At 47.3% G+C, this 22,636-nt stretch overlaps 1 protein-coding gene across 1 annotated transcript in view; it reads right to left on the bottom strand.

Moving 5' to 3' along the window:
- Nucleotides 1-22,636, bottom strand: part of DNAJC3 (DnaJ heat shock protein family (Hsp40) member C3) — a 264,365-nt gene that overhangs the window by 53,447 nt on the left and 188,282 nt on the right. The window contains exon 10 of the mRNA XM_078657961.1: nt 12,504-12,636. Within this exon, the coding sequence (XP_078514087.1) occupies nt 12,504-12,636 (133 nt within the window). The remainder of the gene's footprint in view (nt 1-12,503; nt 12,637-22,636) is intronic.

Genomic DNA, 22,636 nt, shown 5'->3' on the forward strand with positions numbered 1-22,636 from the left:
TTTGGGCAAATACAGGCAGACACCTTTGATAAATGGCAAAATGGCTCAGGCCTATAGGGACACTTGTGCCAGTGTCACCATGGTGACACCTAACTTTGTGGACCCTGGACAGATCATGCCAGGTACAGATTTCCTGGTGACCAATGCCAGCAACGTCACTACCAATCATAGTATGGCGATTGTTGCTTTCTCCTGGGGAGGGGTAAGTGGCCAAAAGAAAGTTGTGGTTAGTTCAGACCTCCCAGTGGATTGTTTGTTGGGCAATGATTTGGAGTCATCACTATGGTCAGAAGTGGAGCAGAGGACTCACATGGAAATGTTAGGCTTGCCAGCACATGTGCTTGCTGTGACTAGGTCACAGGCCAGAAGATGCCCCACTGAACAGGTGCTGGATCCTGGAACCATGGACCAGACACCTTCCAAGAAGAAGAGCAGTAGGGTTAAGGCATTGCCTTCCCCCTTGCCCCAGGTTGAGGATCAAGTCTCTGAGGAGGCTGATCTGAGAGAGCTGAGGGAAACTGAGCCTAAAGAGCTTGAACTTGATCAAGTTGAGTTTCTGGGCTCAGGGGGACCCTCCAGAGAAGACCTGGGGAAGGCACAGTTAGACTGCCCTTCCCTTGAACCCCTCAGACAGCAGGCTGCTGCTGAGGCTGCAGGGAATGCCACAGGTGCCCACAGGGTATACTGGGAAGATGGACTCCTGTACTCTGAGGCAAGAGACCCCAAGCCTGGTGCAACCAGGAGGCTGGTCATCCCCTTGTCTCAGAGGGGTTTCCTTCTCACCTTGGCCCATGAGATTCCCCTTGCAGGTCACTTAGGCCAGACAAAGACTTGGGACAGACTTGTCTCACACTTTCACTGGCCTCACATGAATGAGAATACCAAGGAGTTTTGTCTCTCCAAGCCAGTGGTAAGTCAGGTGGCACAATAAAGCCCCCCCTCATACCACTACCTGTGGTGGGGGTTCCCTTTGAAAGAGTGGGGATTGACAATGTTGGTCCAATGGAACCCCAGACAGCATCGGGGCACACGTTTATACTGGTGGTGGTGGACCATGCCACCAGGTATCCTGAAGCTATTCCACTTAGGACCACTACAGCACCTGTAGTGGCAAGGGCCCTAGTTGGAGTGTTCTCCAGAGTGGGCTTCCCTAAGGAGGTTGTTTCTGACAGAGGTGCAAACTTCATGTCAGGATATCTGACTGCAATGTGGAAGGAATGTGGTGTCAACTACAAGTTCACCACACCCTATCATCCACAGTGCAGTGGGCTTGTTGAAAGATTCAACAGGACCCTCAAAGGGATGATTCATGGACTACCTGAAAAGCTCAGGCGTAGATGGGATGTCCTGATACCCTGCCTCTTGTTTGCTTACAGAGAGGTCCCACAGAAGGGGGTTGGCTACAGCCCTTTTGAACTTCTGTATGGGCATCCTGTAAGAGGACCCCTGTGTTTGGTGAAGGAAGGATGGGAGAGACCTCTCAAAAAGCCTGCCACCAACATAGTGGACTATGTACTTGGTCTCCGCTCCAGGATGGCTGAATACATGGAGAAGGCATCTAAAAACCTTGAGGCCAGCCAAGAACTCCAAAAAAGCTTGGCATGACCAGAAGGCTGTCCTGACTGTGTACAAGCCTGGACAGAAAGTGTGGGTGCTGGAGCCAGTGGCCCCAGCAGCACTCAAAGACAAATGGTCTGGGCCCCACACCATCATTGAGCAAAAGGGAGAGGTCACCTACCTGGTGGACCTTGGAACTCCCAGGAGCCCCCTCAGGGTGCTCCATGTGAACAGGCTCAAGGCATATGTCGACAGGAAGGACATGAGCTTGCTCATGGCCACAGATGAGGGACAGGAGGAAGAGAGTGACCCTCTCCCGGGCCTGCTCACTCAGAATCCTGATGATGGATCAGTAGATGGTGTTGTCTTTTGTGGCAGCCTCTCTGAACATCAGCAACAGGATTGTAGACAAGTTCTGCAATCCTTTAGACATATGTTCTCTCTGACACCCAGCCAAACTGATTGGTGTACCCATGAAGTTGACACTGGAGACAGTCTGCCTGTCAAGAGTAAAATCTACAGACAGCCTAGCCTGATCATGTCAGAGACTGCATCAAGACAGAAGTGCAGAAAATGTTGGAGCTGGGAGTCATTGAGCCCTCAGATAGCCCTTGGGCTAGCCCAGTAGTTCTAGTGCCAAAGCCTCACACCCAGGGTGGTAAGAAAGAGATGAGGTTTTGCGTAGACTACAGAGGACTCAATGCAGTCACTAAGACTGATGCCCACCCAATACCAAGAGCAGATGAACTTATAGATAGATTGGCTTCTGCCAACTACTTAAGTACATTTGACCTGACAGCTGGGTATTGGCAAATCAGATTAGCCGAGGAGGCCAAGCCCAAGACAGCATTTTCTACCCCTGGTGGGCATTATCAATTTGTGGTAATGCCCTTTGGTTTGAAAAATGCACCTGCCACCTTCCAAAGGCTGGTGAATCAAGTTCTCACTGGGTTGGATGACTTCTGTGCAGCATATCTTGATGATATAGCTGTCTTTAGTTCCACCTGGGAGGATCACCTGGTCCACCTGAGGAAAGTGTTAGAGGCACTGCAAAAGGCAGGTCTCACTATCAAGGCCACTAAGTGCCAGATAGGGCAGACACAGGTTGTATACCTGGGCCACCTTGTAGGTGGAGGCCAGGTTCAACCCTTGGAGAGCAAGATACAGGCCATCAAGGACTGGGCTCCTCCAACCACCCAGACTCAGGTTCGAGCTTTCTTGGGCCTGACTGGGTACTATAGGAAATTTGTCAAGAATTATGGGTCCATTGTGACTCCACTCAATGACCTGACAATGTCAAAAGATGCCAAAGAAAGTTCAGTGGACAGCAAGCTGTCAGAAAGCATTCAATGACCTAAAGCAGGCCATGTGCACAGCACCTATCCTAAAGAGTCCAGATTACTCCAAGACCTTCATTGTCCAAACAGATGCTTCTGAGTTGGGTGTGGGAGCTGTTCTATCTCAGCTGAATTTTGATGGTAACGACCAGCCCATTGCTTTTATTAGCAGAAGGCTGAACCCCAGAGAGAAAAATTGGTCAGCTATTGAGAGGGAGGCCTTTGCTGTGGTGTGGGCCCTGAAAAAGTTGAGGTCATACTTGTTTGGCACTCACTTTAAGATTCAGACCGACCACAAGCCCCTCTTATGGCTAAATCAGATGAAGGGTGAAAACCCCAAACTACTTAGGTGGTCCATTTCCCTACAGGGGATGGATTTTACAGTGGAGCATAGACCTGGTACTGATCATGGCAATGCTGATGGGCTCTCCAGGTATTTCCACTTAGAGCAAGAAGACTCACCTGGTCAAGGTTAGCTTATTGTCCCAAAGTTTGGGGGGGGTCATGTAGGAGAGTAGGGTCTGCGATCCTATGATCACCCAGATGTTTGCTTTTTGCTTCACTGGTTTACGACTTTCCCTGGCTGTGGGCCTGCTAATCAGACCCACAGCCTAGCTGTTCTCTCTACTCCAAATTGTACCCAGGTACTGAATTGGCACTGGGCCCTCTCCAAGTCCCTGTACCCAGGGCTGAGGTGTACCCAGAAGTCTCCCAGGGGCTGCAGCATGTATTATGCCACCCCTGGGTTGACTAACTAAATCAGACACAACTGGCTGCTTGACAGCTGGGGCAAGGTGGTGTAATCACCCTTTGCTTTAGATATAGTATTCCTGTATCTAAACCTACAATGGACACCTATATTCCTATCAGTCACTCCTATGGCAGGCCTTAACAATCCTGAAGGCAGAGTGCGTGGAATAAGGTGAAATGGTGCTCTGGCATGAGCTGAGCCCGTTTGCAGCTTGCGGAACCAAGTCCTAATAGCTGTTCCATGATAACGCATACCATATACTCTTAAGTGCATTATAATCCTCGCGGTTATATGCCAACTCTGGTATCGCTTTATCGAAACATGTCGAGTAAGGCGTCATACGAATTGGAATACTAACCCCTCGCCAATTCTGGCGACGGGGTTAGCATTCCACCCTTCTAGAGGGACACGACATGTATGTAACCTGTAACCCCGGTTAAAGTCAGATATAGCCTCAGCTCCACAAGATGGATGCTGCCACCGGGACACAAGTCTGCCCTCCTGCTGCTGGGAGTCCTCCCAGCACAGGAGGCAAGGACAAAGGGTTTCCTGCCAGGGGCGGTGCCAGCACCGTCCCAGACAGGATTTTGTGTATCCTAGGTAGGCAGGGCTTTAGAGGAAGGTGACTGCAAGTGGCACCCCGGTGCTCACTGTGCATAGGCCAGCTTGAACCAGTTCCAGGGGCACTCCAGCCCCTGATCTGGGGAAAGCCCGCCACAGGAGAGGGGTGTAACCACCCCCCTCCTAGTCCCACCCATAGGGCAGGACTTAGTCGCGTGCCAGCCCCCTTTTGCAGGATAAAGGTAGGAGCAGGCCCCCTTCCAAATTAGATCATCTTTGAATCCTGAAACTACTTTCCACAAAGGGAACTCAAGACTTCTTCCTAAGATTTCTCCCTTGTGACTAAGGAGTAGTCACCCTGCAGCAGCAGGCACCAACCAAGCATCGCGGTCTGCTGTAAGTCCCCTCACCGGATCAAGACTGCCCAGCTCGACGAGAACCGGCTTCCCTGGCACCTCTGACCTCTACCTGCATCATCAGCCCAGCTGTGATTCGTGGGTGTGACGAGACCTCGAGGGACCGGCCATCTTCCAAGACTGCACGACGCTTGACCAGCACGACTCCCGAGTGACCCTCGACTGAGTTATTTGGGGTAAGAGAAGCCCCAACCCTGAGCAGCTCCAGCACCGAAGTTCAGCCCCCCTGCATCCACGAGATCTGCGTGGGGCCCTTCTGCTCTTTGCTGCTCACCGCGTTGTCCAGGTCTCTTGCCCGTTGGCTAGTGGTCCTCTGACGACGAACTTCGACGACAAACACCGCTGGTCTGGTTGCTCCAGACTGGCCCTTGCTCCCCTCCAACAGAGGAGCACCCTGGACCCTCCTGGTCCACTCCAGACGCCATTTTAAGTCCACCGCATGGGCTTGCATTTGCCAAGACTTGTTGCCCCAATCCTGGGTCCAGCGACGTCGACAGCAGATATCTTCGTGGGACAGCTCGCACCTCCATCCTGGTCGCCGACAACGCCTCCTGGTCCGAGAGACTGCAGAGCCCAGCAGCGCCCACTCACCTGGTTGAGGTGACTTCGTCCGGTGCCACTCTGGTGCCCACCTAAATCACTGGCTAGTGATTCAGAACTTGGTCCCCTCTGCTTACAGGTCTTCCTCTTCTCCGATCCAGGCTTGGATCCCCAAGAACTTCTTCACTGGTCGCCTGCCAGCAACTTCTTTCTTCAGGCTCCTGGTTCATCAACGAAGAAACCCGACGACATTTGAACCCTATGCAGCCGCAGCCCCTGGGCTAGGTAAACCGAGTACTCCGGTGCTCCAGCGTAGTCCAGCCCTCCAAGTGTCTAGATCCACTTTCGTTTTTGACCTACCTAGTCGGGTTCGCCCGAAAACACTAACTTTGCTTTTACTAGCCTCCATAGACTTTTTCCCGCCTTACGCGTGAGAGTTCCCACTCTGCACACGACGCCCTAGGCCTCCTGCTTGTAATCTAAAGGTTCAGTAGTCCAGTCCTAGCAATCCTAAAGCCTATGAGAATAGTTACTTACCTGCTAGTATTTCGCATTCCACTTGTATAGTATATGGTTTTTCGTGCCTACATTAGGAGTGTTGCCTCCGGCAATGTCAATAGAAATGACGTAAGGGCGGAGTGGGATTGTGCATGGAGCGCAGGTGGTATGTAGACAGCGACCAAATTGAATAAGCGCCCTTCCCACTGACGGGTCAGCGCCGCGAAGCGGCCATGTTAGTCAACTCGTGTTTGCTGCACCACCAGTGGGAAGTTTTTCTTAATAAGAATTCCCGTACCCCTGGAGCCCGAGGAAAAGTCTGCATGGGCCAGCATCTGGTATCCCCAGCTGTCCATAGCTCAAACCGCTGACCCAACCAGGTGTGTCTCTTGCAGAAAGACCCACCGCAGGGCCACAACGTTTCAGGTATTGCAGTACCAGGCCTCTCTTTACTTTATCTCCTAAGCCTCTAACATTCCAGGTGAGTAGGGTGAGGGTTGTCCACCGAGCCAGTGGCCCCTGCGTGTTAGCTTCAGCCATCATCTATAGAGAGGTGTATCAAGTATCTAGGATTGTATTTGGCCCGCAAGCCATCATGTACAGTGAGGTGTGCCAAGAATCTAGATTTGCATGTGGCCCGGAGAGCTAAAGTATCGTCCCATAGTGCTGTCACAACCAAAGTGAGTCTAACCAAACAATAAGAAAGTCAAAAACGTAACAAAAGCAGTTAAGTGTAGCGCATAAGTTACCTTCCCACCCCGTGTCCCACCCACCCTCCCTGCCAGGCGAACCTACAACTGCCCGCCACCCCAACTCTGCAGAGTGCTTTATTTTCCCTCCCAAAACTGCAATACTTGCGTATCAGGGGGGAGAGTCCTATGAAGCAGCAGCCTTTTGGAGTCCCTCAGGCTCCCCCCAGTCCAGACCCTCGAGGCAGTTCGAGTGTTAATGTCCTTAATGCCTCATCTTCAATTATGGAGGATTGTCCGCAATACGACGAACCCTATTCTTCTTCAGGATGTAAGTCGCTGTGGGTCTCCTGACCTCCGGAGCCCATATCCTCTGGGGAATCCTCCCCCTCCCGGCGGCGGTGCGGTCTCGGTCTCCAGTCCTGTTTGTGCACTGTACGCCAGCCCTCCAGCCATTCAAGTGTCGTTTCAGGAGAGTCGAAGAACCAAGTCTTCCCTTCAGCCACCACCCTTAGCTTTGCAGGAAATAACATGGAATATGGCAACACTTGTGCCCGTAGCAGTTTTTTAACTTCGAAGAAGCTACGACGTCTCCTCGAGACGGCTGCAGTGTAATCCGGAAAGAAGGAGAGGGTGGAGTTCAATATCCGGACCGGGGGAGAGATCCTTGCCGCTTGTAGAATTGCGTCGCGATCTCTAAAGTTAAAGAGGCGCGCCAGTACTGGTCTTGGGGAGCCCCCAGCTTCGGCTTCCACCAGGCACACTATGAGCGCGTTCGACTAAAAAGAAGTTCGAGAGTCCCTTAGGCTGTAGCCTGGTTTTTATCAGCTCTTCCACATACAGGTCCATTGCCTGGGTCCCTTCCGACTCCGGAATGCCAATAATTCTGACGTTGTTCCGTCTTGCACGCCCTTCTTGGTCGTCCAGTTTGTCAGTGAGCATTTTGTTATCCTTTTCCAGGCGGGCTACCGACACTTGGAGGTCCGATGTGTCCTGAACCAGGGATTTTGCCACTATCTCCACGTCCTTCACCCTATCCGCCATTTTGTGGAGGTCCGCCCGCAGCAGGGAGACGTTCGTAGAGATCGTTCCGACCATCGTCTGGACATTTGCAAGTGCCTTCACGATGTCTTCTAGTGTTACCTTCTTCCCTCCATCGCCTTCCTGCGCTTTGCCAGGAGGTGCCGTTGTATGAGATCCTTTCTCATAAGCATATTTGTCCACCTTGGCCTGGACAGTCTGATTTCTGGGCCCTCTGCCTGCCATTTTACCTTGGGTTGTAGGGCGTACAGCAGATGTAAACGTGGCAGAGCCACCAGGTAGTCCGTTATTACACTCCCAGACTGCTCCTCTCCCAGCGTTCTGGTCACAGGGTTTGCAGTTGAGTGGAGGCAAAGAGGTTCGCAGCAGCGGGAGTTGGGGGTCCGGGGGCGATGGGGGAGGCCAGATGGGTGACGGAGTAGACACCTCCTGTATGGCTGAGCAGGAAATGGTTCCCGCCGGTCGTCACCCCAGGGGCCGCTTTCAGTCCGAAGGCTCTGTGCAGCAGGGCAGCTTCGAATAAAACCACATTGGTTGACTGGTGTACCCCCGAACCTTGATGCTCCCCTCAAGCCAATCCCAGGTTCACTCGTGTTTGATAGCAAGGCTGGAGGGCTTGCTACATAAGGAGTATCCCAAGTGCGTCAGGCTACCCACGGATCCAGCACACCCCTAGGGCCAGGCAACAGCACAGTCCCGAGCACAGAAGGGGGTGTATAGGTGATGAGCCAGCCCGTCACTGCAGGTCGTATAGCGGGGAGCAGGGAAGACAAGCAGTTAAAAAAATATCACCGCTTGGATCCACGCCCCGAAAGACGACCCGGCCTATCGGGCGGATTGGGAACAACTGGGGACGGACTGTATGCTGTCCGTGCTCTACAACAAATCACAACTGAAGGCCCTTATTGGTCCGACCAAACACACGGTGGCGCTGTGGCACGTGGCACAGGCCCGGCTGGGGTGGGCAGGCCGAATCACTAAAATGACGCCCTTGTGGGACACGAAAGCACTGGGGAACCTGAGAGGCTGTAAGGGGTTTGAGCGGTGGGACTCAATAGGCATCTCTACAGTAGGAGACCTCTGGGACATTGACTCAGTAATACCATTTCCACAACTGCAACAGCAATACAACCTCGGACCCACAGAAACGTTTCGGTATGTCCAGATTAGGCATGCATTACTGCAGACTATCCCTACCGGCACCTCACTACCGGACTCTTCCCCTTTGGAAGATAGACTGCTAACAGATTTCATGCTCCAAAGCGCCACCTCCCTTACATACAAAAAGCTGATCAACAATCTCAAAGACCCGACGCTAAAGCTTAAAGGAAAGTGGGAAGAGGAACTAGGTGAGACAGACGAATTTGAATGGAATGAGGCCCTGGCCTCCCCGAAGGAGGTGGGAATCTCTAGTAAGCTCAGATTGGTCCAACTTAAAATCCTACACCGCATCTATTACACCAGGACACTGCTGCACAGAATACAGAGAGCGATACACCCCTTCTGTTTGCGAGGCTGCGGGGAGGAAGGGACACTGTTCCACACACTATGGGAATGCCCACAAATACGCGAATTCTGGAGACAGGTGCTCCGATCCATCTCCCAGGCCCTTAAACTTTCCATTTTACCTGAACCACGTAAGTGCCTTCTAAACATCTGGGACCCCAACGATCTGGGTAGGTATGAGCTGATTTGGGCATCACTGGCAATGACAGTGGCTAAGCGGGATATAGCACAGAAATGGGGGGCGCCAGAAGTACCCACCGCCAGTAGATGGGCTAAAAACATGGACATCCTAATGGTGACAGAGAGAGCGGTTTACGTGCTTCGAGCAGCGCCCCGGAAATGGAACAAAGTCTGGGCGGCGTGGAACATGTACAGAGGGGAAATTTGTGAGCCATTACCAGAAGGAGAGGAATCAGACTCAGAGGGGGAGGAAGAGTAACTGAACGGTTGCGGGGCGATGGCCTCGGGAACATGACAATGTTACATGGGCGGCAATAACCTGGCCTTATACTGCAGTACGAATAGGGGCACAGGCTACTACGAGCTGTGGGAGACACAAAAGGGTTACGATGACACATGTTTGGGGGGGTAAGTTGGGAAGTTTGCTACTAATGTTCTAAATGAAAAGAGATGTAGCCATCACTGATGTTGGAGGGAGGGGGTACCAAGGGACTGCACTTTACGTAAAGTATCCTACAGTTGATGCGTATACAAGACCCGTGAAGCAGCAGACCACTTTGTCCTAAGTTACGAAAATGTAGTTCGTTAATTACTGCAATGATAACTTGTACGAAATGTAACGATTACCGAATGGATGTATGCAACTGATTAACCACTATTCCTTCCTAACAATAAAGTTTAAAAAAAAAAAAAAAAATATCACCGCTCCAAGTCCAGGCCCGCCTCCTCTGCCGTCCCGGAGCCGACGCCGGAGTTTGTAGGCCGAATCAGTAACATCCATAGTGCTGGGGGGGGGGGGGGGGGGGGGGAAGGCTCCCCGCTACACGCAGAAAAGTCCCGGCGGCAGGGGAGGACACCACAGGGAGCAGAAAAGGTGGCTGGATCGCCGTTTAGAGCGTACCAGTGTCCACGCGTCCTCCGCCGGCCACTCCGCTAACTTTAGTCCCCGGTCTTCCAGGCCTCACCAGGCGGGGATATCTTCAGCTGTCGGCTTCGGTTTGGAAGCGGGGAGGCAGCGATGTGTGCCTCTCGAGGTCAGACGGCGGGGGAACCCCCGGTTAACTCCAATGCATCGGATTTTAGGTTTAGGGCTGCTACGACTCCGGAGCGCTCAGACTAGGCGGCCATTTTCTACGGCCGGTAGCCACGCCCCCCCATCACACCCCTTTTTGGAGTGCTCCCCTGCTTATCTCTTCAGACTGAACTGCTCGTATTGTGACTGTACACATGGAGTAGTCACAAGTGGTTGCTCAATGCGTGTGTTTTGTGTGCGTAATTGCATGGAAATGCACTGAATTGAGTTTGGCACCAACAGGCAGGCAGCTTGGTTGCTTTCTGTATTATGGAGCTGCAGAAAAGCCAGGCTTGATTTTCTTTGCACGAACCGTCAGAGGCCTGTAGCCTAACGTTCAAGGAAGAGGTCAACATCACTTTCCTGAATGAATATGTGTGGTGGGCTACACATAGTGGAGCTTTAAAGACCAAGACGAGAAACATAGTTCAGGCCTGCTTTTTTTCTGGACTTAGGATAATGGGCCACCAAACTAATTTGGGTGTGAGCAGCTTTATTTCTGTGTGTTTGCAGGGGGTGGGGGGGTGGGGTAAATGAGCTTCACATGGAATATCACATTTTCTCTGTTAACTTTTGCAACATTTTAAAACCTTCAAACGGACCACTCACTTTATAGAGTTTTAGCTATAAGTGAGAACGCTGTAGTAAACTGGGGAGTGGCTCGAGTGAAGGAACAAGAGTATGAACATCGCCACCACCCTGCGAGGTTTGCTATACCGGAGCATGTTTGAGGTAGAAGCTTCGGGTTTACACTGGCATACTTCACACAATGAAGTCTACTGCCAGCCACACTCAGGAACAGACCTGAACATAGCCCTGAAGTAGAAAAAAACAGTAAAGGTCACGTGTGTGCTATTATCCATCAGAGTCAAAACTTTGGAGGGATTTCCAGAGACAGAGCACAGCTGGAAGTACAAACACATCGGGAAGACAGCCATCCCACATAGGGACATGATGCAGAATGTGGAAGCAAAGGCAAGGGCGTAATGCAATCATATACTTCTGAGTCCCCCTTCCACTCCAAGGCCAATGAATACCTGTGCGATATGGGAGACTCAGGCAGGCCCCTCTTTACATTCTGCAGGCAGGCCCAATGATTTTGCGTTACGCCACTGATGGAAACTTTACGGAGAGTATGTTAAAAGCCAGGACTTTCACCTGAGGCTTCTAGACACAGTGAGGAGTAACGGGCACCATGGACTAGCAAGGCATATAGATTGGCTTGGGGTAAATGGCTCAGCCGGCGTATTAAAAGGGAACTCTATCCCGTTTCAGCTGATGCAGTACAATTTATCAATTTTTTTCCAAACTTTTTTGCAATGGGGTCTGGCTTATAGGACAGTGAACATGTATAGATCTGCTATTGCAGCGGGTCATATTTTGGTGAATAGTTTTTTAGTGGGACAAGATGTTATGGTGAAAAGGTTGTAAAGGAGCATACGAATTGTTAAACCTCCAGGTACTAGATATATAGCCCTTTGAAATTACTAGGGTTTTGAGTATTCTAGAATTATAGAGCTATAATGGTGATTTAAATCTGAGGGATTTGTCTTTGAAGTTGACAATGCTGTTGTGCGTGGTGTCTTTCTGTAGGATTTCAGATGCATGTGCTTTGGAGGTATCTTTTAGATCTTTGACCCCAGAAAGAATATGTTTCTATGTGAGACAGAGAACTAAAACAAGTTATTCATCAATTTTGTATCCATATTTTGATGAGAGCCAAAAGTTGTGTGGTTATGTAAAGGAATATGAGCGCAAGCCGATTTTGTTGAGACTGGTGTGGAACAGTTACTTATTTATTTCAGACTTTACTCACCAACTCTGGCTAGATGGGTGAAAGAGATGATGCAGAGATAAGGAGAAAGAGGACAGGTTGTTGGATGGTTTAATTATGTTTGGGATGTTTTAAGATTCTAAGTTCTAGACGCTTTAAAGATGCTGCTGAATGGTGGTGGCGGCAATAAAGGTATTTACTGCATAATATTTGTCTCTGTGTCTTAAATAACATCCAGATTTTCCATCTACCATGGTTGTGGAAAATCTATATTATTCCTGGTGTGTGATGCCGAACTCGGAGTAGAGTACCGGATCAAGAGTAACCTGCAGCTTTAGAAAAGCGGCAGAGGGTGCTTTAGCAAGAATTCATCACAGGCATACACCGCACTCGTGATCCTTTCTGTGGATCACCAAAAGTGGATAAAATAAGAACAGTGGAAACCAAAAGGGTCGGTAAGTCTTTGGCATATGCTGCTAAATTCCTACTATCCTGGAAGGTTTTACTTGCTAAAGCCACAGTTCCTTGTGAAGATACAGTAAGACTTGAAGTTACCAAGAAGAGACAAAAGGAAAACTAACCTTTTAATACCCAAGATTTTGTAGTAATCTTTTTTCTGAGACTGTTTAAGTAGCTTCTGTGCTCGATCTAAGCCCTCTTTGATCTCTTGGTCATCGTCGCTGTTCTTCTGCGCAGTTTCATAGTCTCGAATTGCTAGCAGGAACAGACAACAAATGGAAAATAATAAGCAAACATGACAAAAAGATAACATTCACTTTGAATGCCATCAATCAGGGACCACTGTTACAAGTGTCATATGGATTTTGTAATCTAATCAGAAATATAATTTTAGCGTTCAGGCTTTGCCACTAACTTTAAAAAGTACTTACAAAACCAGAACACTAAAAAATGAATATACACACAGATAGCAAAAGAAGAGGTTTTAGTGCAAAGTAACATGGTCTTGCATAGTATTATAATTTTAAGAAACTGCACGTTTGTAACACCTTCTCGAACATTCTTTTGAACTTCTTGTGTTTCTGCACGCATGTGTGAAGCTTGAAATAAACTATAAAGCAAAACATTCAATGAACCGTTGATCAACTCCGCTAAAGGAGTGATAAAAAAAACATACTTCGGAGGACAACATCAAAATACAACACTTTAGATAACAAGATTTAACTAAAAAGAGAAAGTTACTTACCTTTGTTAAAGATCTTTCGGATGGATGCTCTATCTACCTGCAGAGTCCTCAAAAGTTGAACAAGCCCAGGTGTCAGACTGGCTCTGGAAAACTCCAAAGCTTTGTGTTACCAATGGGGGACGCTGACTTTGTATCCACTCCAGGTAACATCATCGGATTCCATCCATTTTTTCCACCTTCAAAGCGACCAGACCGAGTTGCATTGAATAGAGAACGTGCAGCGTCAAACTCTAATTGGAACGTTATTAACCATATTCCTGTAATTCCTAATCCATTTATCAAATGGGGAGGGGGGTGGGATCAGTTAGGACTCAGCAGGTAGACAGACTATCTACCAGAAAGATCCTTACGAACGGTTACTTTTTCTTCCGAAATATTCTTCTATCTACGGATTAATCACCAGTTGAATAGGCTCCTAAGCATTACCATTCCCAAAGGAAGGCTGATGGATGAGAAGGAAATTTTGCAAAACAGACCTGTCAAAATGACCAACCGTATCCACCTTTGAGTCTAAGCAGTAATGTTTGGTGGAAGTGTGTAGAGAGGCCCATGTTGCTGCCTTGCAGATTTCCACAGCTGGATGCCTCTTTTGAAGACAGCAGAACAGGAGAACTGGAGTCTGCTGCAGTAAGCTTAGATTTCTTAAGGCGGCTATTTCTTGGCAACTGCATAGCACATTTTGATGCAAAGGATGATCCAGGGTGATAATGTGCACTTCTGTGCCATCTTTCCTTTCCTTCTGCCACAGAAACCGACAAAGAGTTGGTCTATTCGGATGTCTCTAGTGCAGTATAGATAAAAACTGCCCACCTACACTGCCCGTTTAGAATCCGAATGATGCAGCTGTCCCCCCCCCCTTTATGTGATCGTGGGGAGAAGTCTAGGAGGATGGGAGGGTAATTGATTGGCCTAGGTGGAAAAGAGTAACCCCTTTTAGAAGGAAAGTAGACCTGGTACACAACACCATCTTGTCAGGAAAAAAAGTTTGTAAACCGTGGGTGGACCCTCAGGGCTTGTGGCTCACTAATCTGCCTTACCAAAGTGATGGCCACCAAAAAGACCTTCTTTATAGTTAACAACCCCAACTGGCACCTGTGAAGGGGTTCGAATGGAGATCCCATCAAAAACAATAAAACAAGATTTAGACCCCACTGGGGAACCCACAACAAAAGGAACCTGAGTGTACAGACTGGTCAACTCCTTTAGGAACCGTATCACAATATTGGAACATGAACAGGGAAGGTTGGAATGGGAGAAAGAAAAGTCAACAATATAGCCAAATACCTTTAAACAGTGCTCACCGCACACCCTATCTGAGCTAGACAGTGCAACTGAAGGACTTTGGATAGTCAGTCTCGTAACGGGACTACAATGATCTCTGCATACCATGAAACAAAATTGTTCCACCTCCCAGAATACACAGATTTTATGGGAGAAACATGAACTGACAGGATGGGGAGCTCTGCCTCAGATGGCAGCTGGGACTGAAGGACTACATACTACACTGTCCTCGTCCAATCTGGGGCAGTTGGAATTACATGGACCCAGTCTAAATGACTTTCTCGGAACTCGAGAATTTTTTGGTATGGAGAGGGAGGGAAATGTATAGGGCAGCGGAAAGTTTCGTCTTAATTTAAACATGTCCCCCAAGGCTCCCCACAATAGCTACTGGATGGCGCAGATGGACACTGGATGGCGCAGAACTGCTGTCACTAAGCATTTTTCTAAGAGGTGAACATGTCCACCTGAGGAACACCCCAATTGACGAAGATCAAGAAGACTCCACTTGTGATCAGCAAGATAATGCTGACTTGAGCTTTAGCTCTGGCATTCAGAGACCCTGCCAGGTTGTTTGCTTCAAATCATATTCCTTGGTGGTGTGACCAAGAAAATAGCCTCAATGCATCTGGACACCGGATGGGATACCTCACTTCTGTGTGTTTCTTCACGTACCACATCCCAGTCGTACTGTATGTCAACCAACCTTGAATGAATGAGAGGATGGCCTTGAGTGACAGCCAAATCTCCCACAGTTCTAGCAGGTTGATATGAAGAAACAGCTCCTCTGGAGACTAGAGACCCCTGATCTCTGGATCCCCAAGAAGTGCTCTCCGTCCTAGAGTGGAGGCATCTGTCACTATTGTGGCCACAATTGGAGGGAAACTGAAGGGCATCTCTCGGTAAAGGTTTAGATCTTTCCCCTTCCGAGACCACATCTGCCAGTGTCCCAGGAGACCACAATGATGCCAGAAAGATCTCCCATGTGTTGGAACCACTGCCTGTGGAGCCACCAATGCAGATCACTCATATTACAATGCAAATGTGTGACCAGGAGGATACAGGAAGCCAGCAGGTGTAAGACTATAAAACGATCAGGACTGAAACTATTTTGCTTTCCAGGAAGGAATAAACTATCTTCTGGATTTCGTGGATCCTCTGAGGAGGAGGGAAGACACTAAGGTTTGAGTACAGAACTGACCCCATCAACAGGAGATGTTTGGAGGGTTCCAAGTGCGATATGAGCCTGTGGATTGAAAAGCCCGATCAAACAGCAGAGTGGCTGTTGACTGCAGATGATGCAACACAAGCTACAGCGACAACTCCTCGAGCACCCCATTTTCCAAGTACTGAAAGATTGGAATACCCGACCACCGTCATCCCCCTTGGTGAAGACTTGTGGTGTTGATGTCAACTAAAACGGGAGTACTGCAAATTAGTAATTGACACAACCCAGCACAAAACCCGCTATTAGAATTCAAATCCTTTGTAAAAAACTTAAGTGGTAAGATCAGTTTAATAGAGATATTGAGTTCTGTAATACTAAAGAGAGATTAAAGATAATAGCCAGGACAACTTCCCCGCGTGTTCCCCAGAAATATATAACTTGGAACTCAGATCATGGAACAAGATGCTGGTTCTCCCCATTTCGCATAAATCTCCTACATCTAAATGATTTAACAGCACACTGGTCTCAGAATTCGAAAAATTTATTTTTTTTCAAAATTTTTGTGAACTGAGCATTCAGAACCTGGATCATGTTTTATTTGTTTGTCCAGCACTGGCCTTCAATCGTCGTCGCTGGCTTAGGCCAATGATTTTACAAAATGGTGTTAAAGATGTAGCTTCAGTTCGCGACTTTCTCTTTAATCCCAAAAATGAAGCAGTTTGTGCAAAACTGTTCAACTTTTTCAAGGAATTTATGTACATATTTTAATTGTATATTTTTCAAATGGGATGTAATTCCTGAGCCGTTGCCCCACTGTGTAGTCGTAATATCCTCTTCTATTCTCGAATGTATGTTGCATTGTTTGGTCTACCATTTTAAAGGCTTATGCATATTTAATTTTTCAATTTTAATTGTAAATTTGCACATCATCTGGTTGCTCTCTAAAAGTTATTTGCACAATTCAGGAAGCCCTGTTCCTCTTTGTTGGCTGCTAATTCCAAAGTTTACTCCTTGAAATTGTTATACGTGGAAAAGTTTTTTTATTTGGAGTGATTAGTCATTATTGCGCTGTTACATGTTTTTATTGCACTTTATGTATTAATTGGTATGTATCTTTTTAAGTGGACCTCATTGGAGTTCCAAAACTTTAATAAACTGAATTGAAGGCGTTTCTCAGCGCTTGGCATCCTAAAAATCACATCCGCCTATTAAAACAGCCAGGTTTTCCGTTTTTTTAAAACTATGTGGAAGTATGTATCCAGCAAGTCGAGGGACACCAACCAGGTGCCAACATTCAATGCCAACAGGACTTGCGCTTGGGTCAGCATCTTTTACTTCTTTCTAAAGTAGAGGTTCAGAACTCTGATGTCTAGGATTGGACCCAAGCCGCCATCCTTCATTTGAACAAGAAATATAGAGAATAGCATCTTTGCCCAATTTCCTGCTCTGGTACCAACTCCACTGCTCCTTTCAGAAGGAGCGCTGACACTTCTGGCTTGAAGATGGAAAAATGGTGTTTGGAAAGGGTGGAAGTTTGGGGAGAGGAGGAGCTTGAAGGAAGGGTACTGTATTCCCCCTTTCTATTATCTGATGGATCCACTAGCCAGAAGTAACTTCCTTCCAGACTGATCAAAAGGATAACACCTGGCCTCCTAAAGGCTCCTGGACTGCTGGTACAACCAAATTAGGCCTGCTTTCCTTGTGGTGCAAGGGAGGAGGAGATTGGGAGGAGGTATCCAGGATCTGGCCCTGCTTCTGTATTGCCTAACCAGAGGGTTTTGGGGCTCTGGCACCTGTGTTTGGGCAGACTGGCGTTAGTGAAAGCTGAACCATCTAAAGAAGCCTCCAAAGTGACTAAATTGTCTGTAATCCTGATGAGGTAAATGATGGACAGCTAGAAATCTGGCTGTAGCCTTAATAGCTTTAAACCCCTCCAGAGTTAAGTCCGCTTTATCCCTAAATAAGTGGGCGCCATCATAGGGAAGAACCAGAAGATTGGCTTGCACATTTATTTGGAACCCCAATGTGGAAAGCCAAGCCTGATGGCGAACCGCTACTGAGGACCCCCTAGAATGGACCACTGAATCCTCAGTATCAAGAACGACTTGATGTGGTGCCAAGCATTCTGGTCATCTTTGTTGACACCAGAGAAATGGGCCTTGAGATCATCATTGATCTAGGAGGTACTGGCCCATTTTTCCCCCAGCCATCTTTATTGGCATTTATAAGTACAAACCTGGAAGAAGAAATCATGTAAAAGAAACCATCAAGATAGCTTATAATCCACTGCAAAAAACATAAAAGCCCTTCACAGGCGGTTTACCACCCTATATGGAAGGCATTTAGGTATTGGGGGATGCTTACGTATACACTTGTTAAGGATGCTGAGAATTAATTATGAAGAAGCAGGCTATTAGTGTCTATGGTCTTCTGTCCTGTATTGCTACTTTAAACTGGCAGGAGGTTACTGAATTAGAAAGGAGGGGCTTAATGTGGGGAGGAACAAGACTCAGTCAGAGTAAGTCTTGACAATTTGAGACATGGTTGAGTCTGGTAGTGGAAGGAGCTATCTACCTGGGGGAGGTCATGGCTGGAAGATAAAGGGGGAAGTTCAGAGATACATTAACATAAAGGAGAAGCAATCTAGACTTTAGAGTGATGATATCAGTGAGATTTAGGGAAGAAAAGTGTTGTCTTTGGGGAGAGCTTTTAAACTCTCCAACATGACATCCCAATGGCCTGCCATGAGACACCAACCAAGGACCTTATGTATGAACACATTTTCCCATAGACACAGAATGGGTAAAACCCTTTGATACATCTGGCCCCTACATTCTTCGATGTCTAGTGCGTTTTTTTTCGGCGTCGGCTCATATTCTAGTAGCTTGGCGGCAAACCTCCAGTGTGGGGGAAATCAGAGCCTTCTAATTTATGGTATTAGTTTGCTTAACCAGACATAAGGTGAGATTAATAAACCCACAATCAACCCTGGTTTTTTGGGCCTTTTATAAATACCTAAGCCAATGGCCACCCAATCGAGAGGGATAACCTTCTTGATAGGGAAGAAAACAAGCCTGCAGACTGATCCAGTATTACCTCAGGGAGGGGCATGTCTAAAGCATATGCCGAAGTCTGCAGTGTCTGACGAGCAGCAGGGGCAAGTGACATTAGCTGTGGGGAAGAGTTTGTTGATAGCTGCAGGGGATAAGTAGGCACTATGTAGGATAGAACTGGATGAGTTTGAACTTTGTATTATGAGAAACTGCCTGGGGTAAGTTATTATTTCAGTTTATTGCTTGTTATGGAATACCCTCTTCTCTTCTGCCTTCTCTTGATCGTAGAGGTTGGAGCATAGTGTGCATGTTTGTCAGAAGGGCTTCATAAATCCAAGTTGTGTGTCTGCACCCATGGCCTACTGAGTAGAGCTACTGAACCAGGGAGTGGGGCTCAGGTGCATCATCTTAAGATGGGCCACTTAAGGGTGGAGGTTGCGAAGAAGGGTGTGGTGCATCAGGAACTGGCCCTTGTGTATGGTGAGCTGATCTCTCATTGAAGTAAATAAGGGAAGATGGCTATCCTCAAACAGGTCACCTAAGGTCGAAGCACCCCCACTCCCCAAAATGTTAGTCTTGGCTTCTGGGGATTGTGTCCCCGAGATCTTTAAGAGGCTAGGGGAGGGGGGGCCAAATGCCCCTTTCCCCTAAAAAACACAATCGCCCCTAGGGGAGGGGTTCAGCGGAAGTCTATGTAAGCGGTTGCGGTTGGTGGCTTTTGAAAGAGGTAGGCATAAAGGATGTTGACGAGTGTGTTGGACTGGTGAGTGAAGCATGTGAGTATGATTGAAACAGATGGTTCAAGAGTGATCTCCCAGAGAGCATTTTTTAACATGGAGGACAAAATGGTGCATTATGCAGCAAATTTTTGATGATGAAATTGGTCCACATGCAATATGCTGAAAGGCAATTCTGAACGGAATTTCTTTAAACCTTTCAAAGTTTAAAAGAGCAATGGTAGGGTAGCTATGTTAGAAAACCCCAAAAGCGTTACAAGGTCACCATAATGTAAAAGTAAAACAAAAGAGGCATCACAGCTGTTTTTGAATCAATATATGGTGAGAGCGCATATCTGTGCTCTAAGCAAAGTAACCGGAAGCAAACCCGAAACAACTCCCTCCATTTAAAAAAAAATATATAATGCTAGGCGATACTGGCAAAAAGCACAATAAGCTATTTGCTCAGTTGGTTTTCTGGTAAAGCAGCAGTACAAAACAAGCACTTTAGAGGCCTTAGCTCTGTCTACCCAGTATGAAGATATGTATTCCATAAACATAATGAAAACACAGCATGTGCCCAGAGGTACGAAAGCATGATTTTTTAAATCCGCTTTTTGCAGGAAAAATAACTAAAGGAGTATTGGATCCACCTGGTAGCAACTTGGAAAATAGTAATACGGTCATCAGAACAAGAAAGGACTATGAATGCTCAACTTACAATTCAGAAAGGGAGGCTTGCAATTACCTTATTGCATCATTAACTCTTCTGGATGAATACGCCTCTTTTTAACGCATTCTTTTTCCCTGCAGGGAATTACAGCGCTGTCGTTCTAGCGACCCAGTTGGAACTATGCATACCATTACCCCACAAATCGTAACAACGACTTGCGGGGGGGCTGGATGTTGAAATAGTATAATTTACTATTCCAACTCCAGTATGTGCAAGTAGGGAAGGTGTTGGATTTTAAATCCAACACCTTCTGCCCCCTCCGCAAGTCGCTGTTCCGACTTGCGAAGTAATAGTATGCGGGGTTACAATGCGGTCGTTGTAACAACCGTGTTGTAATTCCCTGCGGGGAAAAATATTTGTGGTAAACGATGTTTACCCTTCAGGACAGATGATATAATGTGATGAAGGTTCTCACTCAACTTGGTACAGCTAGGAAGAAACTGCAGGCATTCTCATATATCACCCTGGAAAGAGACCTAGAGCCCACATTAGGCTGGAGGTACAGATAGGAGAGGTCGACCAAGATTCATTGCAATAAATGCAGGTGACTGCTCAAAAGTAGAAAAACACGTATCGCTCTTCCAGTGCACCGTCCTGCGGCTAAAAATTGGTCGTCTCTGTCTGTACCCTTTCACAGGTAATTGGCCCTCTTCACCTCAGATACTGCCCTGCCCCATGCACTTTCACCCACACACCTGGCAACAGCAGTTGGAAGGGAGAGAGGGCTGTGAAGCTCAGGCCTGTTAAGGCAGCTTCTTGCTACTTCATTACGACATACCTATATATCACGCGGTAATCTCTAAACTGCTAAAGAACTACTCCATATGCTCTTAATACAGTGAAGCATCAGGGGTCATTTAACAGTTACTGCCTCCGCTTCTAATCTCGATTTGTACTTTTGACCTTGCTGGAAAAAATCCCTGGGCCGGTTTGTAAGAAAGAGTGGCGGTGAAACCCGGCTAGATCAGCAGCCAAGCACTGGCCAACCTAAACGATAACAGGTAATGAAAGCAGTGATTTCCCCAAGTCAGGACCAGTGAACTGAGAGCACATATCCTGCATCACTCAGCATACCCTACGCATACGTGCTCCATGACTACTGATGGCCGGCACGGATCGGGGTGGAGAGGAAGCGGGGGCGGCTGAGGGGGGTTTAAAAAATGTTTTTTTTAAAGAAACTTCTCTGTATGTGGGTGGACCTGCACACCTGTGTAAACGTTACTACTCAAGGTCTAAGCTGTGTTACTTGGTTCCTAGCTGTGTTGCAGCGTGCTATCTCGCTGTAGGGTTTAGTCCTAACCTCTTGGTAATAATAAGTAAATACAAATCTGTGTGATGCACAGCTTGTGACACTAAGGTCTCATTAAATTTCCAATACTATTCAAATATTATTAAAATTGCTTGTAAACAAACTCAAACACAAGTTAAATGCTGGTTAAACATAATAACCTTGTATTCATCATAATTCAGATAATACAATATGCATTACACAACCTTAATGACATCCTTATAGCTCCGTGATGCAATATCATGCAAACGCAATGTTTCAAAGTTCCAAAAACGTAAAATACAACTTTGAAAATAAATCCCAATGCATTTCGGGTTGTAGTCAACCCTTCTTCAGGGGTATTCCATAACAACAAAGTAGTGAAGATGGTGTTTTTAAAGAAGTCCTCCGTATGGAACTACAACAGAAAATAAAGATGTCTCAAAAGCGTCAGCATTTATACATTTCAAGGTATTTACAATTTAGGATTTGCACTCAAGAGGGTAAAGGTGCTCCCAATTAGCCACATGCACCAACCAAAGTGTGTAAGATGTGTAATTTGTGGTCCAGTGTCCCTCTGTGCAAAAAACACAAGAGCCATCGTACAGGAAAGCTCCTTCTATCAATAACCAACAGTGTATACTCATGTGAGACCGCCAAATGGATACTATCGAACATGCTTACCCAAAATGGAAGCAAGCATCTGATAACCGAGTTTCTGGAAGAGACAAAAAGTATGCGCGTATGTTACCCAAAGTGGGTTGCCAAACAATAAAGGGATACTCATGCTCACGGAATTCGTGATGCCGAAGCTTACCGATAGATGTAAATATGAAACGTCCAAGCTGTCAAAAATACTAAAACAAAACAAAACGAACCGTCAGTTCTCCAACCTCGGTTTCCCAGCAGGTCAAACAATAGTACTGTTTAAAAGCTTGTGCATTGCGCTCACCTCCGGTACTCTCGACAGTTCTCGCTCTCTACTGTTCTGAATCGCCGCCTCCTACGTGCGTGATGACGTACAGGCGTTTTGAGCGTTTAAAAAGCCAAAGATCTCAAAAGGTGCAAAAAGTGCAAAAAAACACGGAAACTTTATTGTCACCCGTGAACAATGCCAACCATACCAGAGCTGCTGAACCGAACAACGTAAGGGTGTGCTTACAAGGAGGCACAGTGATCCTGTTTGTTAAATAAGCCACAGTGCATGTAATGGTAATCTTTTGCAGTACACTCCCTCTAAAATTGTGGCGAGCTGTATTTATTCTAACGATACCGTACATCAAAACTCCGAGTCA

The sequence above is a fragment of the Lissotriton helveticus genome, chromosome 8 (assembly GCF_964261635.1).
Source record: "Lissotriton helveticus chromosome 8, aLisHel1.1, whole genome shotgun sequence".
NCBI lineage: Eukaryota > Metazoa > Chordata > Amphibia > Caudata > Salamandridae > Lissotriton > Lissotriton helveticus.